Source organism: Leuciscus leuciscus (genome assembly GCF_965113295.1).
Source record: "Leuciscus leuciscus genome assembly, chromosome: 10".
Taxonomy (NCBI): Eukaryota; Metazoa; Chordata; class Actinopteri; order Cypriniformes; family Leuciscidae; genus Leuciscus; species Leuciscus leuciscus.
Window position 1 is genome coordinate 5,844,378 of NC_138734.1, and position 20,321 is coordinate 5,864,698.

The following is a 20,321-nucleotide window of genomic DNA, read 5'->3' on the forward strand; positions in this document are numbered from 1 at the left end:
GAAACTATCCCATTAACCCCAGGTTTTTCTAAAGGAACTGTTCTGGGGATAAGTGTATGTTAAATGAATAAACAAAATAACAATATACTATTACAATATAGTCTTGTTGCAGTTGGTTGGCACAGATAGTGATATGATACTGTTGGCTTTTCAGTTAACACAGGTCCATTTACAAGTTCCATTCCTGGCTTTTTTCACTGGGATGCAGAGGTGTTTGTGGAGGGAACTTAGTGTATAGTTTATGTATTTTCTCCTAAGGTACAAACACTTCATACATTCAAGATATCAAGTCAAAAAGAATGAATGTAAAATTTTAAGAAATTTTAACAAAGGGCTCATTCATTGTGCGACTCAAGTCCATCAAGCTTTCTTTGAGTCTTTGTCACCCTCAGAATTGTAATGTTCTTTCTGCAAAAATATATTGGAGATAATTATAAGAAATGGCCTATAATGAGTGAATCTATGGGAAAGCACATGGATTATTATTTGACTAAAATGACCTTCTATAGTCATAGGCATATCTCTCTGGTGTCACATTTTTTATTAGAGTTAATCCTCTCTCATTAATCCAGAAACATAGACACAGAAAGGGTAAACCTAAAATAAATTTATTGAGACGGCGGAGAGCTTACGCTCTCCTGCTCTCATCCACCCTTTTCACAAGGCAATTAAGAAATCATGCTAAGGCTATGGAAAGAAATGGAAATGACACTGACATTTTCGCAGGGTCCGATGAGGGAATGAGGGTCTACAAAATCAGATTCCCCTTCATACAGACCGCAAATGAGCATCACAACCTGACTCGGAAGGTCCATTCAGCATGATCTCTTTGCACCAGTGTTGTGATAGACAACGTAACACACACGATAACAAAACGCCCGTTCAGATTACGCTCGACGAGCATCTCTTTTGGGACAAAATCAAAAGAAATTCAGAGACCTCCTACTGAGGCGAACTCTTCTGTGGATACAAAGTGCAAAAACAAGCCAAAATGAGAAATGCTTTCATACATAAAAGAGAAACAAACTAAAAAAAAAACACATAAGAGGAAAAGTAAAAGGAACAGGCAAAAATGTTAACAGTGTAAATAGGCTAAAAATATACAAAGGCCTCTTAGCTAAAGAAGACTGAATCCTTGGTGTGCTGAACAAGGATACAGTGAATAAGCAGCACTGTGTCTCTTAGAAGAGTCCCGCGACTCAGTGCTCGTACAGCATCCTGTGGACAACATCACCTGTGCCAAAGTTTAGGGTTCAAGTCACAAGACAACATTTACACGTGTACTGAAGACAGTCAAGTTGTCAAAAATATTAAACTGTAATGAAAGATGATACATCTGAATGTATATATATATATTACATAAATGTACAAAGACCTGCAGAATCAATACAAAAGGACTCTGCAACCACCTTGTAAATGTATATATATATATACTCATAAACAGAGATATGTCCTCTGTGAAACATACCAGTTTGCATGAATTAAACTACATGAAAACTGATTTCCCCTCTCCATTATGTAAATATCATTACAGTATCAGTGTTTCTTGACCTAACCATTTAAACTGACAAGTAGTACATCTTAACAGGCATGCCCCTAATGACAGCCCATGAGTTTCATGGAAATACAATAATCTCCCTCCCCAGGTCCCTATAGGTTTGCAGGAGGGAGTAACATTGAAGCAGCAATGACTGGAATATTAATGGAGAATGTTCCCTTCAGTCCTCGGGAGTGAAACCTTGGCTCGGATATCCTTTAGCCTCTTACAGAGATTTTGTTCTCCACCGCTGCCAGCATTGCACAGAAGCGGGAGTTTTCATTCGCCAAGAGCTTGGACGGCTCGTCGAATTCCACCACCTGGGTCAAAAAGAAGAAGAAACGAGTCAGTTTAACAGAGGAACCACAGAGAGAGGCTTCTTTCAACAAATACGTTTGAAGGAACCATGGAGCAATGGATTTCTTCCCACTAGGGCTGGGCGATACATTGAAGATTAGAAATAGTGTCGTCAAAGGCATCAGCGATATCTCTGACTGTGTCTATCGGCAGAACCCTAATTAGCAATATTATCGCGATATCTTTGCTGACGATATAGACCTTATGCGCCAGAGAAACGAGGGCGCCGCCATCTTTAGAATATTGTCTTGAACTTCCGTTTTTGCGTTCGCTCTGTATATTTCTATGGCATCGCTGTCCAGGAGTAATTAGCTTTTGAAATGGATTTACTTAATGTAAAGTTAACGAAAGTTATCATGAGGATTGTAATGTTTAAAGCAGATGTCTTAACAAATGTCAGTCGACCGGGAAGATTTTAAAACGAGCCGTTCATACATAAATACGTAAGATCGCTGTGAAAATACAGACCGGAAGACAAAAGACAACGAGCGCAGCGCTGAAAAGGGGCGGGGCTACATAAGGTCTATAAAATTAGGAAATATTGTGACTATTGCAATATTTGTAAAAACTTTAGCTTGTAAAAACAGTAAGCCAATTTCACCAGTTTTTTTTGTCTCCCGACTATGACAGCTGATAGGCAGATGCTTTCAAACGCTCCTGTTCGTGTATGATCGCGGTCTGTGAACAGTGTCAAAGGTTTCTATGTACAACGGGTTTGGCAGCGTTGAGCATTTTAGCCAATCACGGACATATCTGTTGAGCATGTGAACGCAATAGCCAATCAGAGGCATTGGAGTTAGTTCGAATCCACTCAATACTGCTCAAAAGGTTCACTTGGACGATCGCCAAAGTGTAGACACTATGTAAATAAGAGATTTATAGCACAGTGTAGACAACTTCATTGATCACAAGTGCCGAAGTGATTGATAGCCTTATTGATTATTAAGGTAGTGCTCTTTGCTTGTGTTCTGTTTATAACCAATTCACCATTTAAATATAAGTTAAATTTTCATGTTGCTAGATACACACTGCAAAAGTACAGGATTGATTTTGCAGTGGATGGTCAATAAAATCAGGTTTTTGAAATTTTTTTGAGAGCGAATGCAAAAATATCAAAGATTTGAACATCGTCAAAATTTGGGAAAAAATAAGAAATGTTTCGCTATATCACCCATCCCTACTTCCCACAGCAACAACCTTTGATATTTTACTGCTTCGACAGATTGTTTTTCATCAAATCTAGTCATCACACCACTATGCCGTACCTGTCCCTGATTGAGCACCATAATACGGTCACAGTTGAGCACTGTGTGAACTCTATGTGCAATGGTCAGCGTGGTGCAGTCCTCGAATGCATTACGAATCGTCTCTTGAATCAAACAGTCGGTCTCTGTGTCCATGGCCGCCGTGGCCTCGTCCAGGATCAAGATCTAAAAATTGGGAGGAAACAAAGTGGATGACCTGGTTAAATGAGACAAAGTCTTTTCTGTTTTATCTGCTAATCCCAATTGGCTCAGTCTCTCATGGAAAAGATCAGTCAGTGGGAAAACTCACCTTGCTCTGTCTCAGAAGAACTCGAGCCACACAGAGCAGCTGCCTCTCGCCCACCGAGAAATTCTCCCCGTTTTCCACCACCTCAGACTCCAGCTTTAAAGGCAGCTGAGACACCTGAACAACAGACAGGAGATGCAAAACGCTGAATTACAAAGATTCAAGGCCATGGGAAGAATGAAAGAAACAGTAATACAATGGAGGCAAGAGCAACAAGAAGTCATCCGAGATTTCATACTTGCACTTGACAAAATGAGAAGCTGCTATGTAAAAGAGTTGGTAACCTGAAACAACTTTGCCAGTAAATGCTATACATGGTGTGGGTTTGGCTTACACATTCTTTCATGTGTGTCCTCTCCAGGGCATCCCAGATCTGCTCCTCTGAATACAGCTTAAATGGATCCAAGTTGGATCTGTTTGAAAATACAGAATACAGTTGTATGACTAAATAAGAAAATGACAATTAAATACATTCATATGAAGCGGGGATTAAGGCACTTCTGCATGTCTCGTGTTAACATTAGTCTATTTATGTAGCGCTTTAATACAGATTGTTTCAAAGCAGCTTCACATTAATAAAATGGCATTGTTAATGTTGTAAAATTATGAAAAAATTCAATTTCAGCAGTAAAGCAGCTCTGCAGAAGGCGTTCATTATTCAGCTCAATTCTGTTCAGTGTTGATTCAATTGAGTTTAACAACAGCGCGGCAAAGTTAGTAACTTTATCCAGCTCAGTTCAGTTCAAATTTTGTTCTAAATGCATTGAACTATGATGTGAAGCAGCAAGCTATAGCATTACCACTGGTCAAGCCTTGTAACGCGATGCTTAGAGTGCAAGCAATTTCCACTTCAGCCCCATTTGCTGTTGACCTTTCAGAGTGCAGCCTATGATTACTGGACTGATTACTCAACATAGACGGCAAAAATCAAAGCAAGGTGTTTCGGTGCAATGTTCAAATACACGTTCTTTAGTCTGATTTCACAGTTTTCTCTGTTTCCGATATTGCAATTTTGTAAAATCGTCCTTCTGAAAAATGTTTCATGTGAAAGTTAATAATAGCGCGTGACGCATGAAGCCCTGTCATGATTCGTGTGAAAGGGTCTTTGGGAATCAGATTAATTCAAGTATAAATCAGAGGAGTGCAGTTCCACTGAAGGAGTGTACGCGTACCTGACAGTACCACTGAAAAGCACTGGCTCCTGTGGAATGATCGACAGCTTGCTGCGCAAATCTGCAAGGCCAATGTCGCAAATGTTGACACCATCAATCTTAATGGAGCCGCCACATGGTTCTACCAGCCGGTAGAGAACCACTCCTAGAGAAGACTTCCCTGAGGACACATAAGATGGCAGATTTAATGTTTTTCTCTATATGACATTAATTATCTGATTTCACCTTCTATTTTTGTCATGAAAGTCATATTACATTAACCCTCTGAGGTCTGAGGGGTTTTTGGGGTCCTTGAGATGTTCTGACATGCCCTGACATTTGTGCTTTTTTCAGTTGCTTATAAACATATTAATGGCAAAGGTATAATTACACTCTATTTAGCACAAACAGGGCTACCATAATATGTGAGCAACATGCATGTACATGTTTGTATTTTTGAGAGAATAATGTTTATGCATGGTTATTGAAAAAACAAAAAACTAAAGTTTCTGAAATAAGGCCACAAAACACATACTAAATACGTGTCAATAAGACTTTTGACTAATTGATGTCTTTGCCTAGAATTTTTTCTTCAAAATGATGTGAAAATCATCCTGCCCTTATCATTCACATAACACAATACATTGATTTAAATCTTGTAAAACACTTTTTGTTTGTAAAGGCAATATGCGCAAGGGGCGTCAACCATTCAACAGCATCATGCATATGTAGTGGTTCACACCTTAGGAGACAATGGGGCCCGCATACTTAATGAGCCATTCATTCAGGTGTGTCACCTATAGCCACAAGAAAGAATGCAAGAGCAATATATATACAGTATATATATATATATATATATATATATATTTCTACCAAATTGGTTCACAGTTGGAAGCATGTCAATTTTTTTTTTTTTCACAAATTTTGCTTGCAAATTGTATAATATCCAAGGAAAACATGTCTATTAATTGTGCAGTTAATTCTCATACTGTATTTTCAGTTTTGGAATATGTATCCTCTCCCCAAATTTGTCAATAATAAAACACAATAAAAATTATTTAAAGAAAATGCTTATATTTACCTTTTAAAATTTGTTTACATCTACCTTGTAAATATATATTTTTTTATTAAAAAGGTTACAATTACAACAACAATTGAAGTGTAATCTTTCTTTGTAAAAACTAAAGTATACATTTTATCATACATATTTCAAACTTCGAATATAGCCTACATTGACAAAACATACTATATTTAACATATTAGCAAAAATTGGCAAACAAAAGCTTATTTGAGGTGATAGATATTTTACAGTAAAAATGTGTAATCTATCCAAAACTAATCAACGTAATGTTGTCTTTCATATGTCTGTAACATAGGTCTTTCGTTTTTATTATAAGGAATATAAATGTTAATTTGCAGTTTAATACGTTGCTTATACAAATACATTTTATTTCAACATATTTCAATCGATTTTACTCAGTATAGCTAAATAGTTTGCTAAAAGCAGATCATTTATTCACACACAGAAACGCAATTCAAATTTAAACCGTCTTTTTGCGAGTTGTGGTAAACAGCGCATCTCTGCGTTCATTCATTCACACAGAAACGCGATTTACTTGAGAATGAAAAAAAAAAAACTTACTACATTATTCCATCCGTTGCTCCTCGAAATACCAGCACTTCTGAGGTACGTTTTCCATTATTATTATTCCTCACAGCGCTGCGAGACAGTGTAGACAACTACACTTATCTGAATAAACTTGATGTGTTTTCTCGAGCTGATATGGGGGCGTTCACAGTTTGTATGGGATCGTCTCAGTCATTTGCGTTTGAATAGCGCGCGCTCTCCGTGGGCGGGGCCGATTATAACGTAATGAGATGAGATGAGCTCGACTGGAATCGCTCTCTTTTAATACAGATTTCACAAGATTAGAATATTTGTTTTTTATATAAATTACTTCATTTAAAAGAAGAAAATTCAATCTTAATGCCTGTGTGTCTGTATGCCTGTTTGACTGAGTATTCGCTCAGTTATTGTTCATTTTCGGACGCGTTTCAGAATGGACTTCACTGGCAGAGAGAAGGCAGAACTCGCTTCGTGTTTATTTTTCTTTATTTGGCAAAAAGCACAACACTTTGTTTTTATTGTGAGTATACACAAAAATAATACACATTTAACAGAATCGATTGATGTATGAAACTCCTATGGAAAATCAAAGTCAACAGAGTATTTATGAGTTTCTTTTACATTGACAAAAAAAAAGCGAGCTGGTATCGCCGGCGATACCGTAGACCTCAGGGGGTTAAAGGCTTGGGGCCTCATTTAGTAAGATGTACGTCAAATGATCCTAAATGTGAACATATGACAATTTTTGAAATGAATGATTTATAAAACACAATAGATATAAAATATAAAACTATTGTTATAAATATGTGTAATTACATTTATATACACATGCGCACATATTTTTTTATTCAGAAAATCATTCATATAATTAATAAATGATACAAAAATAAAGCAGTTAAAACATTTTCTCATTTGCTCAATATTTATCTTAACATTTTAATAAACAATGCTGGATTATTGTAATTACTGGTATATATGAGTACAAAAACGTTGTACACATGCTCTTCAGTTGGCGTACGCATAAGAACATTTTCACTTCAGTTTTTGCCTTTATAAATCCTGATTTGTTCCTCACTTTTGACATAGAAAAAAAATCCATGGACTTTAGGATCAAATCCGATCGCACATGTGTTTTATAAATGAGGCCCCTGATTCAAAAAGTTATATTAAATTGAATATCGTAATTGTTGAGAAAAAACCCAAGAGAAGAGACTGACCTGAGCCTGTTCGTCCTACGATTCCGATCTTCTCTTTCGGTCGAATGGTGCAGGAGACTTTCTTCAGTATTAGTGGGAGGTTGTCTCTGTACCTCATCTCTGTTCCATCAAACACTATCTCACCCTCCTGGGGCCAGTCAGATGGAGGAGCCTTGTTTTTCACCCGCGCGGGGGCCTCCAGAGACAGAGACTAAGACAGAGAGAGGGGACAAAGCAAACGTTGGACTTCATCCTCTCTATTCTGAATTCATCGTAAAGAAATGTTTAAAGTCAAGCTGAAATTGTCAGTCAAAAAATGATGCAAGACAAGTACCTTGATGTAATGATGGATTCTCTCTACTGAGGTGAACCGCGCTTCAGTCTCAGAGGCCAAGCGAACAGTAAACTGGAATAATCCTGTAAGCTGTGAGAGATGAAAGAGACGTTCAGTAAAATCTGCTTCCTTTATACAATAGCTTCTGTTGTGTTGACTGATAATATGACCCTATTCAGTCTCATTTGAGGCAAATAAATGTGTTCTACACGTGTCAATCCTGTCTTATGCCGTTTCCACACTTGTTTTGATTGTTTGGTCCAAACTCGAGTCTGATTCCCTTCCTATTTCACCACAGGTCCCTATTATTTGGCTCTAAACCACAGTGCATTTGCGTCATCAACATGAAGACCACCGTGAGTACTAGTGGCACCTGTTTACTAGGGTAGCTAGATAATTAATGACTCAGGAGGAGGAGGCGCTAAAAATGGAAAGCACCGTTCTCGCTTCACTTTTTTTATTTAAATTTTGGCAGAAAAATGGAAGGGACAAATGCACAACATGCACAAAATGGCACTTGCATCCATCTGCCATTGGTGCAAAAAACAGGGGAGTTTCAATTTCTGCAGAAGCCAGCAGCAATGAGAAATGTGCCGCTCTCCCTGCAGGGCATCCGTCCTGCTTGACATCAGTTAGTGGACGACCACTATGGATTTTTTGATGCCCAATGCCGATATCTTAAAGAGCAGGGTGGTCAATGGCCAATTAAAAACTGATTTATATCTTGCTGCAGGTCTTTTGCGTCACTCGAGGGTTTTTCTGATCCTGCCTTCTCAGAAATTTGTTGATCGCTTCCTTTTTCTGCCCCGTCCAGGAAGTGTAATCACTGTTCCTTTAACTTTGAACTAGCGAACTATGCTTCCAACGGTGTCTCTAGGAACATTTTGTGACTTTGCTATCTTTTTGTATCCTCTTCCTTCCATCTTCTCTTAACTTTTTGGACCATTCTTTTGACTTATTTCTAACAAGCAGTCAAACTTAACACTCAAACCTAGCCAGTTGAGATATTTAATGTGTTCTAGTTCAAGCACACCTGGTGCAACTAATGAAGCCCTTGATTAGTTGCATCAGGTGTGTTTGAAACAACACCTGTTTTGCAGATTTGTGCTGTTGTGAGGGATTTTATTCAGGGGGTTGAATAATTTTGAGACCGCAAAAGTCATTTAAAAGCGATTTCAATACCCCGCATATTAATAGCGGCTCCCTGATGCCCACAAATTATATACAATATAATTACCAAACTATATTTTTTTATACTATTTTTTCCTCACATCTGATATTTTTTTTCTATCATCATGTCCCTTTAGGGGCTCCATATAATGCATCATTTCCTTTCCGAACATGGCATTCGGCTTCGGGCACATCCCTACTGTGGACACAAGATGAAGTTTGCAAGGTTTGTGGCAGTAAATATTTATGAGACACTCAAAGACTTGTTTAAATGAGTATTTACAGAATCTCGGTAGTATATAAAAAGTATTATAGCATTTGCTTTTCAGTAATTAGAAAGAACTGTACAAAGACAGAAAACTAAAGAAAGACTGAGAAAAGGAGCTCCTGTACTGGGTTCTTAGGGCTGTCAAAATAAAAGTCCCACTTCCAACACCAATAAAATGATAATATCGGCAATGGCGATATTTCGGTTGACCACTATCATCAATTGTGTTTTACTTTTGGAAATTAGGCTTTGTTGATTTAATAACTACAGCAAACAATATCCCATGCCTGTTTTTAAGAGTTTCAAGAGTTCAGGATTCTATTTTCAAATGGTTGACACTGAAAGAGTCAAAAGATGAAAGACGTTTTGCACAATTTCCCTCACCTGTACAGCATAGGAAATGGCCAGGCCTGCGTATGCAGGAGGGATCTGGCCGTGCATGAGGACAATCATCAAAGCCGTTATGCTAATGAGAGCCACGCTAATCACATCCAGACGCACTGCCAGCCAGCGCATGGCACAGCTGAACAGATAGAAAGGAGCCTGGTTCTGATCCAGCAGCTCCTGATACCTGGGATAAAAGACACAAAGTGTATTAAGTGAGCTCACTGGAAGTCTTATCATAAACCTATCGTATAATGCTTACCGTAAAGCACATTAAAAGAAACACTATAAAATGATGCAGAATGATATCCCAGCATTCACCTTTGAAGGAATTCGTCCTCTCTTCCATAAGCATGCACGGTGGTCAGGCCCTGAATGCTGGAGGCAACGTGGGACAGGAACGGTGACTGTGTGATGTTGTCTAATCGTTTGAGTTCTCGAATGAAGACTCGTGAAACCACGTGCAGCACTGTAAAGAGGATGACCAGCGGCCCTACTGCCACCAGGAACCAAGGGAACACGCTGCCAATCACACCCAGGCAGAAGAGCACCAGAATCACGTTCTGAATGAACATCTCAGCCTGGAACGGCAGACGTGTGTCCACTGAGAAGACAGGGAAGCATTTAGAAATGTAAGACAGGTATGAGAGTCTGATTATAGGGGCGTGTGATATGTATCATCTACAATAATATCGTAATGTTTGTTCTAATGATGTGTCACTCACTTTGTAAAACACAAACAAAAAACGGCCTACTTTCATTGCGTGATGTAAAATGCCCCCAAAATTCAATATATGAGGTGAAATCGCCCCTTATGCCTTACATTTCTATTAGTACTGTCAAATCGAATAATCGCGATTAATCTCATCTAACATAAAAGTTTGTTTTTATTTAATATTTAATCACAAATTTATAAATATATATATATATATATATATATATATATGTGTGTGTGTGTGTGTACACACACACATATATAAACAAACTTTTATGTTAGATGCGATTAATCACGATTAATCGATTTGATGGCACTAATTTCTATATGATATAGTTTAGCACTATCACACAAGTGTGCTGACTGCAAATGTGATATTGATTTTATACAACACTTTAATAAACAAAGTTAATATTGTGAGTTACATTTTAGTCACAATATTAACAATATTGTCTCTTTTTTCCTCTATTTCTGCAATATTTCCAAACCAAGCCATTACAGAACTGCTCTGAGTCTCCAGGAAACACAGAGTGGTGTTTTGTTCATGAATGAATCAGTGGAAGTGTCCGAAATCGCCCCTACACAACAGGTCTAACACATTAACCAAAATATAATTATAGTTAAAATCCCTGAAAATACAGAGCTGTTATTTTTGGTCAATCTCGCACACCCCATTTGAAGATAATAATACACTGTAACCCTCCAACAGTTCTCACCTTCATCCATGTCTTTGGAGAATCGGTTGAGGATGCGAGCCGTGGGCGTTGTGTCAAAAAATTTCATGGGACTGCGAAGAATCTTCTGGAAAAGTTCGTCATGGAGCTTTGAGGAGGCGCGCAGAGTACCCTAAAAAAAGAAGAAGATCCGAATGAAACATGGACCTCTCCCTCTGACAGCTTGGTATAGATGCTATAAAACCAACTACATGTAAAAATGTAAAATCTCACCTTGACAAACACGGTGCCTCTCAGAAGTTTGAGGAGGAGCATGATTCCCATAGACATGGTGTAGACACCAGCGTAGTGGTGCATCAGAGGGTTATCTCGCATACTCTCGCTCACGACTGAACTGTTCCCCACCTGCACTGTGGTGTTCTGTTGAGCAAGAAACCATAAGGAAATCATAGACACACAAATGTGTACACAAATGTGTTTTGCATTTTATAGTAAAACATGTTAAAAGGATGATACTCTGTAATTCAATTTTGTTTCCAGAAACTATTTATATAGTTATCAAATTAATCAATGGCCTACTTAGGGGTGCGTATTGCCAAAGACTCATTAATACAATATTAATGTGGATTCACAGTATGGCATATATTTATTGTCTTAACCTTTAAAGATGGCTTGAAAACTTGTAATAGCCTTTTCTTCCCTATTGTTTTACGTAAATCCAAATGAAACAGCTTCTAGAACAAAAATAAAAAGTAGGGCGGCACTTGGTTTTGCCCATCAGGAATTGACTGGAATCCTTGTTCTTTGCACATTGGTGTAGAGTTAATGTTAAAGATTACGAGGGCACATTAATTAAAAAAGATGTGCACCAATTAATCATTTACAGTAAACACTGCAATATTCAAATAAGAATTGTCTATTTATATTTATTCATTACAGAAATACTGTGATGAATATGACGCAAAGATCAAGCTTATTACACCTAACCAGTAAAAAAACAAAGTGAAGGCTGAGCAGCTGTTCTGAATTTTTTTTAATAATGTTTTAAATATTGATATTCAGTACATGAGTTATGATCAACACAAAAATAATTAGTCATTTGTGATTTGTAATTTCCAAAGTTTGACACACTACCAGTAACAGCTCCAGAAAGAAAAGACAAACCAGCGCTAAAGGTCACAAGCACATCAAATATTTAAACACTTCTACTCTGGTCTCATGGAAATGAAGCCTTTCTGCAGTTCCTTTGCTCCAAACTGCCCAGTGTCTCTTACCCCACTGCCCTGCTTGATCCAGTAGCTGAGCCACCAGTTGCTGAAGGCTATGCTGCCCACATTGACAATAAAGAGGGCCAGGATGAAGAGGAAGACGAGCCACCCTCCTAAAGCCTGGATGTACACTTTGTACACTTCACAGGGCACTGAGCCTTTCCCTCTCTCTTCCACCTGCATCAGCTGACCTGAAAGAAAACCGACAGGAGTGAGGTAAATCATTAGGTAAAAAAGGGTAAGCATGACTAAACGTGAGGCCTGAAGGGAGGTTATGTAGAGCAGAGTTTCTCAACTGGTGGGTCGCAGAACCTGTGCGGTTCAAAGAAACAACAACAAATGTAATTCTGTTTTTCTGATGTGAGACTTTTATTTTGAAAGACGTGCGTGAAAGCTGTTGACTCTTCTGTCAGACGCATTTAAGTAAAGAGTGCCTGATAAAAACACGTTGTCCCGATTCAGTATCTGCGGTCAGATGAGCTGTTGTCAGGCTATATCTCAGTGTAATTATTTTAATGTTATTTTTGTAACCTGTTAGAAAAAAAGTCTCTCACCTCACCTGTCATGTCAGCCGTTATACGGTGCTCTTCAATTGCACGTGCAAATGTGGCGGCGCTCGCTGTATATCTCTTCATTATAAATAAAGCGCAAAAGAAATTACAAGCATGTTGTTTCTGTAACCCCAAAATGCCACTATTTTTACTTTTGTGCAATTTTGTATATTTTTAAATGACTTTGGTGGCTAATACCAACTTACTAACTTTATTGTATTAATTAAGTAGTTTGGGACTGCTATTTGTATTTTTTTAGGAATAAAAAATTGGGTCGCAGCTTAATGACCATGGGAAAATGTTGGTCCCATGGCCAAACCAGTTGAGAATCACTGATGTAGCGCACAGTATAATTTACGGTTTAACATGCTCATACTTACCATCATCCTGACTGACTGTTTTTTCTTTTTTGACAGATCCTGCTTTTTTGCTCTCTAAGGGTTTCTTCAGGGAACTCCCTGATTTCTTATTCGGAACCTGAGATGACACAAAATAACAGATTCGAGAACTCCACCATGTGCAAATAGCAACCACGCAATTAATAAGAACTGATGGTGCTGTTGAAAAAGAGCTGCGTACACATTTAAAACTTCTCCATTTTTGGTGAACTGTCTCTGAACTATTTCACCATCTTCCCTATTTCATCGGTTTACATAAAACAGGACCTTTAAGGGAAAGTTCACCCAAAAATGATACTTCTGTCTGTATGACTTTCTTTACTTTGAGGATTACAAAAGACCATTTTTTAAATAATGTTTTAGATGTTTTGTCCATTTTATGAAATACTGTATAAATGCCCGATATACTTCAAGCGAAATAGAAGAACGAACTGCTGTGAAATTATTTCGAACAAAATCAGGCCAAAACGACGTCTTCTGAAGCGGCATGATTGTTTTGTATAATAAACAGACTGAAATTCTGCATTTATTCCTTGAAACTCAAATCAACTATCATCAAACATCATTGGTTCTTGCACATCATGCGACCAAACGCCATGAGGTTAGTTACAACATGGGGGCGAGTAAATGATGATAGAGTTTTCATTTTTGGCTGATTGAAGAGATACTGACATCAATGATGTGTGTTTCTCCCAGTTGAAGGGTGTTAAACATGGCGGCGTAGTCTCCATTCACATTCATCAGGTCCTCGTGGCTTCCTTGCTCTGTGATGCTGCCGTCACGCACGACGATCACGTCATCACAGTCCACCAGATACTGAAAACAGAAACGTCCATTACCGTATGCTGTGATCGTAATCCAGTGCTTACATGGTTAAAAGATCTCACATTATAACGTACCTGTAGCTGGTGAGTGACAAAGATGACGGTCTTGCCACGCAGCTGCTTCTTAATGGCGTTGTTAAAGATGTGATTTCCGACATGAGCATCCAGAGCACTTAAAGGGTCATCAAGAATGTAAATGTCCCGGTTGCTGTATAAAGCTCGCGCCAGGCTTACCCGCTGACGCTGACCGCCGCTCAGGTTGGCACCACGTTCACCAATCTGACAGAGGGAATCACACCACGTATAAAACATTGGCCCTGATTATAGGCTCATTATAGATGAGAATTTAGTGTTTTTAACAAATTATTATTCTATTTGTAGCTCAGGTCTAAGAGTATCTCTGCTGATTAGTGATGCACCAATTTTCTTTTTTTTACTGAAACACCTGAACCATCAGTTAGCCGAAAACCAAAAGTAAAGTTTATTTAATAATCAATGCATTCATCGAATTTATCTAATACTCAATATTCATATATAAACATTTAAATTGCACATAAGGCAGTTTCTATATCAAAGTTTTGCTTATATAATTATGTTTTTACTCCTATTCATTGTTGAAATAAATACAACGGTGGCTAGACATATGTATTCAAATTTATTTATTAATTCAAATATACATAAAATAATAAAGTCATCACTAACAGGTTAAATAAAAATATAATTAATATGTGATACAGTGCTTATATTTAGCTAAATGTTCCTCTCTAAGAGTTTTTTTTCTAGCTGAGGACATGGAATGGCTTATTTTGAGGCCAATGCAATTTTATTGACATCTTTCCACAGTTGAAACACTGACTGAGCGATTACATGAGACAGTTGTACTCTATCTTTCAACATACCTTCTGATGTTCATTCATGTTTTTTGTGCTACAACTAGTAAAAAGGAAGAGATGATCAGTTCACATGTTGCTTGAACTGACGTGGCAACAGCGATCTCTCCCAAGCACATTAAAGAGTAACAAAACTACATTTATTGTTTGAATTTTGTGATATTTAAAGAATTTGAAAGCCGAGACCGTTTCATATCAATAGTAGCAAAGCGCAAAAGCTTACTGCGATTATTGAATGGGAGTTTTTGAGTATTCTAACTCAAATTTGGGTGCATCACTACTGTTGGTTATTCTGTAGGATGTGTTACCTCAGTCAGGTCAGAACAAGGGAGGATGGCCAAGTCTGGTCTCAAGCAGCAAGCACTCAGAACAGCCTGATACCTGCAGGAGACATATCAAAGAGACCGGAGGATAAAATATGATCACGCTTTAAGGTAAAATATCAAGCAAGGTGCCATTACATCTTTAATACGTTGACTATATTTCATCAGGAGGCGTATGGAGGCTGTTTAATGACAAAGAACAAGTGTTCAAGGTTGTCTGTGCTCATTTTATCTCTATGCTGAGTCACACACCGCCTGCAGATCCTTTTTACTTGCTCAGCCCTCTAGTCTACTTCACGCTGACTCAAACACATTATTCATTACATTGCTGTAGTGCAGCTGTCTGGCGAACCAAAAAGTACTGACGTGTTTCACTAAAAAAGGCCCCGATGTACTTCAAGCGAAATTGAAGAACAAACTGGTATGGCATCATTTCGAACCAAATCAGGCCAAAACGAAGTTTGCTTGTTTCAAAATATCTTGACAAAGCAGACTTTCCAGAAAAGTTTGCTCTGGGTGGTAAACGCCTATGAACTACCATTGGTCTGTGGTGATTATTTAATAGGTGTGGCTCCGCGGCTCCGCTTTCTTTGACATGAAAATCTTCTCCGGCTCATTTCTTCTGCTTCATGCTTTCTGAACAGCTGTTTTCTCACAGCTGTCATTTTTGTTGTGTTCATTCTGTTATTATTAGCACTCTCAGCAGTGTTGGCGGTGTCGGGATGTTCGCTAACAGTATAGTGCTGCAAAGGTGTTTCTGACTTATTTTTTCCCCTAAGCGAAGAACGGAAAAGAACTGTACTGCGAGTGTATCAGGACCTTTGCACTCTCCTTTTATTTGGTGCTCACCTCTCTTCCTCCATTTCCTTGCCAAACAGGATATTGTCACGGAAGGATGCGTTGAGAATCCAGGCCTGTTGTGCCACATACGCGAAATCTCCATCAACAGCAACAGTCCCCTCTAAAAGAGTCATCTGGGATACACACACAACAGTGGATCTGAGGATTCTATGAACACATCTAATGGATCAATGAATGACAGCTGCCCTTTTTTACACTTCAAATCAGACAATAAATGCTCACCTGGCCAAGAATGGCAGAGATGAGAGATGTTTTGCCACTTCCCACACTGCCACACACACCGACCAGCTTCCCCTAAAGATTCAAACACACGAATGATTATTAGTATGATTATTCCTTGTCATCTTGACCATTATAAATCGACCAAATTAGCATTTAGAAAGAAAAAGACCTTTTGTATAGTGAGATCGACGCAGTGAAGAGTTCTTTGCAGCCGTTGGCTGATGGTCGGCACTTGAAGGGTGTGATCTTCAGGACTGGACGCCATGTCTCCAGACACATCATGCAACAGCTGGCCATGCGTTTCCTCTTCCAACATCACGTGATGTTTCGGGTCGTCGCGCTGCCGACGCTTCTTGCGACACCCTCTCATTCCGAGGCCTATATAGGGTGTACCACGGGGCGAAGGCTGGGCGCTGTGACCCCCCGTTTCCCAAGCCAAACTGGCACCAGTCATCTCTACTGCAACGGAGGGATTGCTTGGCTGCTCACGAATCATCTTGACCTCGGCCATCAGGAGCAAACTCTGAAAATGAAGAAACAAAGAGAAAACAGACTCAATTTATAGCATTTACAGGTGCTAAATTTAACACAGAACACAGAGCCTTTTTGTCTTTCTTGTTGCTTTTAAACTATTTAATTCAACTGAAGATTCTTAAATCATGTCTGCATATTTTTCACTTTCAGGGAAAATGTTTCTTAAATAAAGACTGAAAGCTTAACGATGGTGACGTTGAAGTCAAGACTGTAGAATAGTTTGTCTATAGACTACATTTGGCTTTTTACTTTTGGTGATTGTATTTAGGCTTCAAAATTCATTTGTGAGGATTATCATGATTGAACAAAACATGTAAGAATCATAAACTGTTGGTCAGAGAGCTTATTTTCTGCAATAATCCAAAAGCCAATGGAAAAATCCAGTGTGATGCTACAAAAATACATAATCACTGCAGTGCTCTATTGTCACGTGTTTGATTCTGGCACAAAAATCCAAACAAGGTGGAAGATACATGAAGCTGAGATGTTTGGCGAACACAAGTTAAACAACTCTCATCAGGCTTTTTCTGTTCTAAACAACTAAATACAATTTTTGATGTAGTTATTAAAAAATGTACGCTTTGTTGTGTCCACTTTCATTTTATTATTATAACAACTTCCTAAAATCACGTTTTATGACTGTATCTCCAACAGCCTCCGCAGATTATGACTTAATGTGATTTTTGTATTCTGACAATGAAATTATAAAGAGACACAACAAAGATATAATCTGCGTGATGAGGGTGAGCTGGGTGGAAACTGAGGCTTCTCAATGTGGTACTATTCTGACAAGAACAGCCCCATTCCCATCTTATTCAGCCAAATCCCCAAGATCCTCCACCTGGACCAAATCAAACACACCTGAATGATACCACCTGCTCCAACACCTGGATTTACAGGTGGTGCCTTGATAACAGTAGGCAAAACACACACCAGAGAAAATCTTGACAGAGGTGAAAGTAACTATTTGTAGAAAGAGGCACAGAAAGCTCACCTTGAACCTATCAATGGCGACAGATGCCTCCGAGAGAGATTTGACAGAAAATGGGGTGACCTTCAGGGCAAAGGTCATGGAATTGAAAACAGTGACGACAGTAAATGCCTGGACAAAAAAAAAAAAAAGTTAAGAGTCAATGCATGAGTTCATTAATACTGTGGTAATGACTACACTTCAAAACAAGCAATGTAACCCTACCTGTGCAGCGGTAAGGTCATAACCTAGCAACATGTGGGTGGAGAATGTTGCCACGCTGGCAATCACCACGACGATGGGTGCCACGCCCACAGTGATGCTCTGAAAATATCCTGTTTTTTCCAAGATCTGACGCTCCTCCTCTCTAATTCCTGTTTGAAGGTACCCAATGATTAGCAAAAATGTGTGCATAGAAATGAGTGAAACCAGGGTTATTATCATTAACTAAAACAAAACCATAAAAAAATCATTACTTGAAATAAAATAAACATTAAATGAAATTAAATATACAAAAACTAGTGTACATTTCTAATTTTTGTTTAGTTTAACTTGAAGTACTAAACTAACTAAAACTAAAAATGTATAAAAACTACATGAAAACTTTAAACAAATTAAAATGTAAACAGAACATATAAAAAAACTAATTCAAAAGACTAACAAAAACTATAATAGTATATCAATGATACAAATAACATATCAAAATAACACTAAGCCAAACACAAGTAAAAAAAAATCAATAAAAAAAATCAATCAATGACACTAAAACTAATAAAAATGACATAAAACAGAATTCCCAAAAAGGGAATTTCTAGAATTAAAACAAAAAATATTAAAACAAATCTAATTCAAAATATATATAAAAAACTATAATAGTATATCAATGATACAAATAACATATCAAAATAACAGCCAAACACAAGTAAAAAAATTAATAAATAAAAATCAATGACACTAAAATATAGATTTTTAATTTTTTTTTATCAAAAACTAATAAAAATGACATAAAACAGAATTCCCAAAAAGGGAATTACTAAAATTAAAACAGAAAATATTAAAACAAATCTAATTCAAAATATATATAAAAAAACTATAATGGTATATCAATGATATTAAAAGTAAGCCAAATACACAAGCCAAAAAAAATAACTTACTTCGTACAGCTTGTGAGAACGCCTTAACCCAGGCATACATCTTAATGAACTTGATGTAGTTCAGAATCTCATTCATCTTTTGAACACGCTGGTCAGTCACGGCTACTCCCTTCCTCCTGAAGTATGCCGTCAGCCTGGAGCTAAACATCTACCGGCACAGGAAAAACAGTGGCATTATAACACAAACTCCCAGTGGTAAAACCAAGAGAAAGCAGGAACCGAAAAGCTCACCATGGTCGGGTAGAAGAGGATGAAAACGGCAGAACCCAGCAGAGAAGTCGGCCCCAATACAGACAAGTTGTATCCCATTCCCAGCACGGCCACCAGGGGGCCTCCAGCCAACAGGCTGCCCACCACAGCGGCTTCAAACATGCGCTGCCCATCACTCGAGCACATATTGATCAGCTAAAGACAAAAGCAACACGTACATTGGCAAGATGTGTGACATATACCACCGTGAAATATATTTGCGGGCATCACCTTCTTTTTCTTTCACTCTTCATCTCTTCACCATTCAACACCCTAGGATATCTGCTCCTAACCTTCCTAAACGTCCAATTCATTAATGCGAAAAACTCCTCGTCTGTCCCTCAACACCGTACCTGTCCCATGCTCTTCTCCCGGAGGCTGCGCAGACGCAGTATCTTGTGGAAGGCCATGGTCAGGACGGCTCCGCGCAGACGGGTGCCGGTGCGGTAGTTCAGCCCCCAGGTGAGGGCGAGGGACCAGGAGCGAATCAGCTCGGTGGCCAAGAGGCCCAACACCAACAGCAGGCCGTAGGGCAGGTCGGGTTCGCTCTTCTGCGTGTACTCCAGTAACCGCCTCACCACAAACGCCTGGGGAGAGGGAGGACGAGCAAGGGGGCGACAGGACACAGCAGGCGTGACTGAGGATACAAACATACGATTGCACCACACCACTGCGATATTTACACTTCGACAACATTTTGTGACCTTCCTCATCATAAAACACCTGGCATTACTACGTCATTCGGCATAAAAAGGTGAAGAGATGCAGATCATTGTATGCTACGTGTGGGACTTCATCATAATCACTGGAGCAACTTGTACTGAGAGACAATGTCAAGCCTGTGTTCTAATAGTTTACCTTATTTGGCCCTTTTCTCTAGCCTTTGGAAAAGAACAAGAGAGACAATGATAGTACCATTTGTGCGATACATTGTACGTTTAGCAAAGTGAATCATGGACATAATGCCCCTTGTTTGTGGATTCAAAGACTTTTTACCTACAGTCACATCAGGTTGGGGGTACAGGATGGAGACGTACTTTTGTTTTAACACCTGAAAATTAATATCAATTAAATCAATCGTTAGTAGCAGAGTGTGCGGAAGCACAAAACACA

At 38.6% G+C, this 20,321-nt stretch overlaps 1 protein-coding gene across 1 annotated transcript in view; it reads right to left on the reverse strand.

The window, feature by feature from the left end:
* Nucleotides 1–592: 592 nt before the first annotated feature.
* The window catches only part of abcc5 (ATP-binding cassette, sub-family C (CFTR/MRP), member 5), a 36,209-nt gene continuing 16,480 nt past the window's right edge, over nucleotides 593–20,321 (reverse strand). Inside the window, exons 6-29 of the mRNA XM_082182148.1 lie at nucleotides 19,562–19,795; nucleotides 19,191–19,364; nucleotides 18,960–19,107; nucleotides 18,031–18,179; nucleotides 17,830–17,937; nucleotides 16,471–16,824; nucleotides 16,302–16,373; nucleotides 16,068–16,192; nucleotides 15,204–15,276; nucleotides 14,081–14,284; nucleotides 13,854–13,997; nucleotides 13,164–13,260; nucleotides 12,239–12,423; nucleotides 11,238–11,384; nucleotides 11,007–11,136; nucleotides 9,897–10,179; nucleotides 9,576–9,762; nucleotides 7,754–7,843; nucleotides 7,441–7,630; nucleotides 4,618–4,777; nucleotides 3,780–3,858; nucleotides 3,449–3,562; nucleotides 3,160–3,324; nucleotides 593–1,857 (exon numbers count right to left, since the gene is read on the reverse strand). Coding sequence (XP_082038274.1) covers nucleotides 1,756–1,857; nucleotides 3,160–3,324; nucleotides 3,449–3,562; nucleotides 3,780–3,858; nucleotides 4,618–4,777; nucleotides 7,441–7,630; nucleotides 7,754–7,843; nucleotides 9,576–9,762; nucleotides 9,897–10,179; nucleotides 11,007–11,136; nucleotides 11,238–11,384; nucleotides 12,239–12,423; nucleotides 13,164–13,260; nucleotides 13,854–13,997; nucleotides 14,081–14,284; nucleotides 15,204–15,276; nucleotides 16,068–16,192; nucleotides 16,302–16,373; nucleotides 16,471–16,824; nucleotides 17,830–17,937; nucleotides 18,031–18,179; nucleotides 18,960–19,107; nucleotides 19,191–19,364; nucleotides 19,562–19,795 — 3,714 coding nt within the window. The 3' untranslated portion in view covers nucleotides 593–1,755. The remainder of the gene's footprint in view (nucleotides 1,858–3,159; nucleotides 3,325–3,448; nucleotides 3,563–3,779; nucleotides 3,859–4,617; nucleotides 4,778–7,440; nucleotides 7,631–7,753; nucleotides 7,844–9,575; nucleotides 9,763–9,896; nucleotides 10,180–11,006; nucleotides 11,137–11,237; nucleotides 11,385–12,238; nucleotides 12,424–13,163; nucleotides 13,261–13,853; nucleotides 13,998–14,080; nucleotides 14,285–15,203; nucleotides 15,277–16,067; nucleotides 16,193–16,301; nucleotides 16,374–16,470; nucleotides 16,825–17,829; nucleotides 17,938–18,030; nucleotides 18,180–18,959; nucleotides 19,108–19,190; nucleotides 19,365–19,561; nucleotides 19,796–20,321) is intronic.